The following is a 7848-nucleotide window of genomic DNA, read 5'->3' as shown; positions in this document are numbered from 1 at the left end:
TGTGAGAGCAGAGTGCAGAGCTATGTAGCGGTAATGATGGTGTGAGAGCAGAGTGCAGAGCTATGTAGCAGTAATGACGGTGTGAGAGCAGAGTGCAGAGCTATGTAGCGGTAATGACGGTGTGAGAGCAGAGTGCAGAGCTATGTAGCAGTAATGACAGTGTGAGAGCAGAGTGCAGAGCCGTGTAGCGGTAATGACGGTGTGAGAGCAGAGTGCAGAGCTATGTAGCAGTAATGACGGTGTGAGAGCAGAGTGCAGAGCTATGTAGCAGTAATGACGGTGTGAGAGCAGAGTGCAGAGCTATGTAGCGGTAATGACGGTGTGGGAGCAGAGTGCAGAGCTATGTAGCGGTAATGACGGTGTGAGAGCAGAGTGCAGAGCCGTGTAGCGGTAATGACAGTGTGAGAGCAGAGTGCAGAGCCGTGTAGCAGTAATGACGGTGTGAGAGCAGAGTGCAGAGCCGTGTAGCAGTAATGACGGTGTGAGAGCAGAGTGCAGAGCTATGTAGCGGTAATGACGGTGTGAGAGCAGAGTGCAGAGCTATGTAGCAGTAATGACGGTGTGGGAGCAGAGTGCAGAGCTATGTAGCGGTAATGACAGTGTGAGAGCAGAGTGCAGAGCTATGTAGCGGTAATGACGGTGTGAGAGCAGAGTGCAGAGCTATGTAGCGGTAATGACAGTGTGAGAGCAGAGTGCAGAGCCGTGTAGCGGTAATGACGGTGTGAGAGCAGAGTGCAGAGCTGTGTAGCGGTAATGATGGTGTGAGAGCAGAGTGCAGAGCCATGTAGCAGTAATGACGGTGTGAGAGCAGAGTGCAGAGCTATGTAGCAGTAATGACGGTGTGAGAGCAGAGTGCAGAGCCGTGTAGCAGTAATGACGGTGTGAGAGCAGAGTGCAGAGCCGTGTAGCGGTAATGACGGTGTGAGAGCAGAGTGCAGAGCCGTGTAGCGGTAATGACAGTGTGAGAGCAGAGTGCAGAGCTGTGTAGCGGTAATGACGGTGTGAGAGCAGAGTGCAGAGCCGTGTAGCAGTAATGACGGTGTGAGAGCAGAGTGCAGAGCTATGTGAGAGCGGACACTGGCCTGCTGCGGCGGGGTGCGGAGCCTCTGCAGGGCGTGGGTGAGCAGGGCGGGGTCGGGCAGCCGGGCCCCGGCTCGGCAGGACTGCAGGACCAGGTCAAAGTGCAGACTCAGCACCAGCAGCACCAGGCCCATCCAATCACGCTTTTCCGAGTCGTCCACCCAGCTGTTCCCCAGCACGCACGTGGCCACACCTCCGAGAGGGCGAGAGCCAATCCCGGTCATCCTCACAGTGATGACATCACCCGTCAGACATCGTGATCAGGGATGCACATATTACATCACATCACAGTCATTTAGCAGACGCTCCTATCCAGGGCGACGTTAATAAAGCCCATAACGATGGTACACTGAGTAACAGCATAAATAACCCCAGCAGATTAATCAAATAAACTGACCAAGAAGTAGCAATACCAGAGTATTGGCACTAAGACAAGTAAAATAACTATACAACATGCATGGCTACATTACAAATTATAGGGTGCTTATATATTATAATTTTTCTCTCAAAGAACATTCAACAATTTCCCTTTTTTTTTTTTTTTTTTTTTTTTAAACACCCCCCCCACCACCATCCACCATCCAGGCCACATAAAATCAAAAGACAGACTAAAATCAGGACATCTACAATCATGATGAAAACCTGATGCAGATGTTTGTGGTGAGATGCGTTACCGTGGCGACGCAGTTTGTCGGAAGCCTCCAGGATGGCAGAGCTGAAGCGCAGGGCCTCTCTGACCTGGTCAAACAGCTTCTGCACGGAGAAGTGCAGCGGCAGGGAGAGGCCCAGGGCCGCCGCCTCGGCCTGGCACTCAGCCTCCATCTCCGGGATCATCTGGAGAGTACGCACACGCACACACACACACACACACACACACTCAGCCTCCATCTCCGGGGAGCATCTGCAGGGTCCGTATTGAATACATCATTTAAACACTCACAGTATAGACTGGAAGAGTATGTGAAACTAATTGCTTCAACGCTAACTGGAGTCAGGAGTCAGCAAACCTGGAGTCCAATCAAGATTGGAGGTGAGGGTTAGAGCTACTTTGACTTCGACCGCAGTGCGCAGTGTTTGAGGCTATTGCTGCCAAAGGACTTTGGCCAGTTCTTAAATCCAAGGGTTCACCTACGTTTTCCACCAGCACTGAGTTAGCGTTAGCTTCCCTGCACTGCTCAGTGCTTACCTGAGTTAGCTTTAGCTTCCCCAGCTCTGCTCAGTGCTTACCTGAGTTAGCGTTAGCTTCCCCAGCTCTGCTCAGTGCTTACCTGAGGTAGCGTTAGCTTCCCTGCACTGCTCAGTGCTTACCTGAGGTAGCGTTAGCTTCCCTGCACTGCTCAGTGCTTACCTGAGTTAGCGTTAGCTTCCCCAGCTCTGCTCAGTGCTTACCTGAGTTAGCGTTAGCTTCCCCAGCTCTGCTCTTTGCAAAGCACTTCCAGGCCCGTTTTTCAGAACCATGTCATGGAAAAAACCCCTGAAACAGTGAAACAGCACAACCGCCATCAGTCAGATCAATATGAGGAAAATCCGCATCAATATGATCATCACAATCATCATCATCACGTTAAAAAGACATAAGACATAAAATAATTCATTTTGAGTTTCTGTGTTTTTAACTATCACACAGAACAAGGCCATGTCAACGCATCATTTGCAGTATGATCCAGTCAAACATGCACATTGGTCAAGGGTCTGAATGCAGTGCACTGTAAACAAAGAACACATGATCTTACACAACAGAGAAATACATTCTAATATTATTTAATTCATAGTTGTAATTGTTTAAGTGTTGTAGGGGACACCGGGGCACAATCCAACACAGGGTCAGTTTAAACATGGGGATTTTTCATAGTTAGTAGGCTATAGATAAATAATATATAGACCATTTCTACAGGGCAATTATCACATGAATGTAGATAGTAAGAAATGCTGGATTCAACAACCTTTGATTTGTGTTAAAACAAAGCATTTTTCAGTCCGTTTTACGACATTACCGACACTGTTTAAACTTGCCCCAGAGCTGTTTAAACCCGCCCCATAGTTGGGGCATGTTGGAAGAGTTTCACTGCCGCTACATTGGATTGAACTGTTATCGCCAGGAATGTCTTAGAACTGCACCGATGGTCTATAGCCAAACCGAAGACATGCCTCTTCTTTCTGGATAAAAAATAAATAAAAGTGCTCTAATATGTGTGTATATTATGTATAGTGTTCTAATATGTGTGTATATTATGTATAGTGCTCTAATATGTGTGTATATTATGTATAGTGTTCTAATATGTGTGTATATTATGTATAGTGCTCTAATGTGTGTGTATATTATGTATAGTGCTCTAATGTGTGTGTATATTATGTATAGTGTTCTAATATGTGTGTATATTATGTATAGTGTTCTAATATGTGCGTATATTATGTATAGTGTTCTAATATGTGTGTATATTATGTATAGTGCTCTAATATGTGTGTATATTATGTATAGTGTTCTAATATGTGTGTATATTATGTGTAGTGCTCTAATATGTGTGTATATTATGTATAGTGTTCTAATATGTGTGTATATTATGTATAGTGTTCTAATATGTGTGTATATTATGTATAGTGCTCTAATATGTGTGTATATTATGTATAGTGCTCTAATGTGTGTATATTCCTCTGTCTCTCTAGCTAAATCTTCCTTCTTTCACTCGAAAATTAACGCGGCCGCCTCTAATCCCCGCAAACTGTTTTCAACCTTCTCCTCTCTTCTGGCCCCCCCCCCCCCTCATCACTCACACCTGATGACTTTGTCTCCTTCTTTGAAAAGAAGGTCGATGCTATTCGCAATTCCTTCTCCCAACCCTCCACCCCTGCTGACCCTCCTACCCTCCCCAACTCCCTAACCTCCTTTTCTCCCCTCTCTGACGCCGACACACTGAAACTCCTTACTTCCCACCGCCCAACCACCTGTCCTCTTGACCCCATCCCCTCTCCCCTCCTACAGTCTATATCTGAGGACATTCTCCCTTTTCTCTCCTCTCTAATCAACACCTCCCTCTCTTCCGGCACCATGCCCTCTTCCCTGAAGAGGGCCTGAGTCACTCCCCTCCTCAAAAAACCTACTCTTGATCCCTCTGCCCTGAACAACTACCGGCCTGTCTCTCTTCTTCCCTTTCTCGCTAAAACCCTGGAACGGGCGGTCTGCTCCCAACTGTCCACTTATCTTCTCCACAACAATCTCCATGACCCCAACCAGTCTGGCTTCAAGAGTGGCCACTCCACTGAAACCGCCCTGCTCGCGGTCACTGAGGCACTCCACTCTGCTAAAGCAAAATCCCTCTCCTCTGTCCTCATCTTCCTTGACCTGTCAGCCGCCTTCGATACAGTCAACCATGAGATTCTGCTCTCATCGCTGTCTGGGATGGGTGTCACAGGTTCTGCACTCGCTTGGTTTTCCTCCTACCTCTCTGGTCGCTCCTACCAGGTGACTTGGAGGGGCGCAGTCTCCGACCCTCAACCCCTACAAACTGGAGTCCCGCAGGGCTCGGTTCTTGGGCCTCTCCTCTTCTCGCTATACACCATGTCTCTTGGTTCTGTTATCTCTTCCCACGGCTTCTCTTATCACTCCTACGCTGATGACACCCAACTCTTCATTTCCTTCCCCCCCGACACCCAAATCACCACACAGATCTCTGCCTGCTTGGCTGATATCTCTGCGTGGATGACTTCCCATTACCAGAAGCTCAACCTTGCCAAAACTGAGCTTCTCTACATCCCTGCCAAGTCCTCTCCGTCAATTGACCTCTCACTGACTGTGGAGGACTTTGTAGTTTCCTCCTCCCGTACAGCAAAGAATCTTGGGGTGACTCTTGATAACTGCCTCTCCCTGGCTCCACAAGTATCCTCCACTGCCAGAACCTGCAGGTTCTTTCTGTATAATATACGCCGCATCCGTCATCTCCTGACGGAGAAAGCCACCCAGCTCCTAGTCCAGGCGCTCGTCATTTCCCGCCTGGATTACTGCAACTCCCTCCTAGCCGGTCTCTCAGCGTGCGCCATTCAAGCCCCTCCAGCTGGTCCAGAATGCTGCAGCCCGCTTGATCACCAGTCAGCCCAGGTCGGCTCATGTCACCCCGCTTCTCATTGGCCTCCACTGGCTTCCTATTGCCGCACGCATCCGATTCAAGGCCCTAGTGTTAGCAGTTCAGGCTGCTAAGGGGACTGCCCCACATTACATACAATCCCTGATCACTCCCTACTCCCCAGCTAGACCACTCCGGTCTGCCAGCTCTGGTCGCCTTACGGTTCCCTCTCTACGGGCACCTGGCGGTCGAGCTGCACGTTCACGCCTGTTTTCCGTTCTGGTCCCTCAGTGGTGGAATGACTTGCCTACCACTGTCAGGACAGCAGAATCCCTCCCCCTATTTCGACGCAGACTCAAAACACACCTCTTCAAACTCTACCTTAGTCCTCCCTCCTGACTTACCCCGCCCCCCCCCCTCTGATACCCCTATCCCTGTCTAACCCCCCCCCGCCCCAAAAAAAAAAAAAAAAAAAAAAAAAAAAAAAATTGCACTTATGATGACGACTATATGTTTAGAACAGCAGTCCAGGTGTATTTTCCTAGTTCTGGTTGTGATGCTTTGACTTGTGGTAGAACCTATGCACTTGTAAGTCGCTTTGGATTAAAAGCGTCTGCCAAATGACTAAAATGTAAATGTAAAATGTATATTATGTATAGTGTTCTAATATGTGTGTATATTATGTATAGTGCTCTAATATGTGTGTATATTATGTATAGTGTTCTAATATGTGTGTATATTATGTATAGTGTTCTAATATGTGTGTATATTATGTATAGTGCTCTAATATGTGTGTATATTATGTATAGTGCTCTAATGTGTGTGTATATTATGTATAGTGTTCTAATATGTGTGTATATTATGTATAGTGCTCTAATGTGTGTGTATATTATGTATAGTGTTCTAATATGTGTGTATATTATGTATAGTGTTCTAATATGTGTGTATATTATGTATAGTGCTCTAATATGTGTGTATATTATGTATAGTGCTCTAATATGTGTGTATATTATGTATAGTGCTCTAATGTGTGTGTATATTATGTATAGTGCTCTAATATGTGTGTATATTATGTATAGTGCTCTAATGTGGGTATATTTTTTAAGTGTTCGGTTGTTCACCCCCCTACTGCTGCCCTCCCGTGATGAACAGGAGAAAGGCAAACTATTTCACCCATGAGTTCCGTTTACCTATTAACTCACAAAAAAAGTCATTTGAATATTCTCTTGACATTTAAATGTCTTGACCTATGATCTTATTGAGTTTAAATAAAGTATTTAATAATAATAACTAATAACTACATACACTCAAAGCACCTTATTAGGTTTTTTTTAATTATTTTTTAATTACATTTTTATTTTTTTTACTTCTACTTTTTTACATCTAACTATCCACTTGGAGTTATAATGCGTTGTCTGTTCAGAGATGCTCTTTTGCATAACTCTGTTGTAATGTGTGGTTATTTGCATCACTGGCACCTTCCTGCCAGCTTTGACCAGTCTGGCCCTTCTCCTCTCTCATTAACAAGGTGTTTCTGTCTGCAGAACTGCTGCTCACTGGATTTTCTTTTTTCTTTTCTTTTTTTGCACCATTCATTTTCACATGCACCACACTAGTGCATGTGAAACTCCCAGGAGATCAGCAGTTTCTGAGATACTCAAACCACCCAGTCACGAACAATCATTCCCCGGTCAAAGTCACTTGGATAACATTTCCCCATTCTGATGGTTGATGTGAACATTAACTAAAGCTTCTGACCCGTATCTACATGTGTATGCACTGCACTGCTGCCACACAAATCGCATGAATAAGTAGACGTAATAAAGTAAAAATATTCCTAATACAGTGCTCGGTGAGTATGAATATACCCAATACATTACTGGAATTTCAAAGCAATAGATAAAGAACCTATGCAAATATACTCAATATATATTATCGCACATTTACCACTCGGTCATTCATTTTTTGCGATAAAGATGTTAGACAATGAAGATGAAAGAAATCCACTATAATGAATGCATGGGGGAATAAATCATGATGAATAAATTGAAATTAAACAATGTGTTCGTGCAGCAGAGGATTGATATTTATAAATCTTTTTTAAATGGTCATTCTCCGCTATTTTTCATCGTCATCTTATAATATTCATCTCTCATTCGATCTCACCTTAAATATTAGCGCTGCGGTAAAGTTTCTGCTAAGTGTTGTTAACTGTGCTGATGAACTTCCGGTTATAACTTTTATATGGAACTAAGCCAGTATCTGCCTACCACTGCAGTGTGCATTAAGAGGTGAGAGGGACTTTTCAGCGGCGTTCACCTACCTGGGCAGCCCGAGGGACTCCTCGTACTTCTTAAAGATGTGGTGAAGCCGCGGGCTCTGAACACAGCCCCACAAGTCGAACAGAACGACCATTTTCGCAGCCATTTCTGTGGAGAGAGAAAAAAAAAAAAACACCAGGAGTTGCTCCACGCCTCTGCGTGCATTTATAGCCCAGAGGATGTTGGGCGGAGATTTATGCAAATATACAAACGCTCTCTATTTATCTAGTTAGTGTATGTAGCCGCCTCCCGTACGCAGTGTCAGCTATGGTAAACTAACTACCCTATTTGCATTGCTGCAATTTGATCACGTTACGAAACACGCTTTGCGCACAATTAAAAGTAACTGCTTCATATTCACATAGAGGAATATGGTCTGTTTGTGGCTC

General features: G+C 45.2%; 1 protein-coding gene across 1 annotated transcript in view; it reads right to left on the bottom strand.

Moving 5' to 3' along the window:
• ephx2 (epoxide hydrolase 2, cytoplasmic) overlaps nt 1–7611 on the bottom strand; it is a 21299-nt gene extending 13688 nt beyond the window's left edge. Inside the window, exons 1-4 of the mRNA XM_061217546.1 lie at nt 7462–7611; nt 2470–2554; nt 1755–1914; nt 1077–1273 (exon numbers count right to left, since the gene is read on the bottom strand). Coding sequence (XP_061073530.1) covers nt 1077–1273; nt 1755–1914; nt 2470–2554; nt 7462–7565 — 546 coding nt within the window. The 5' untranslated portion in view covers nt 7566–7611. The remainder of the gene's footprint in view (nt 1–1076; nt 1274–1754; nt 1915–2469; nt 2555–7461) is intronic.
• Nucleotides 7612–7848: the final 237 nt, after the last annotated feature.

This window comes from Conger conger, chromosome 1, assembly GCF_963514075.1.
Source record: "Conger conger chromosome 1, fConCon1.1, whole genome shotgun sequence".
Lineage (NCBI taxonomy): Eukaryota > Metazoa > Chordata > Actinopteri > Anguilliformes > Congridae > Conger > Conger conger.
This window is presented reverse-complemented; position numbering and strand designations above follow the sequence as displayed.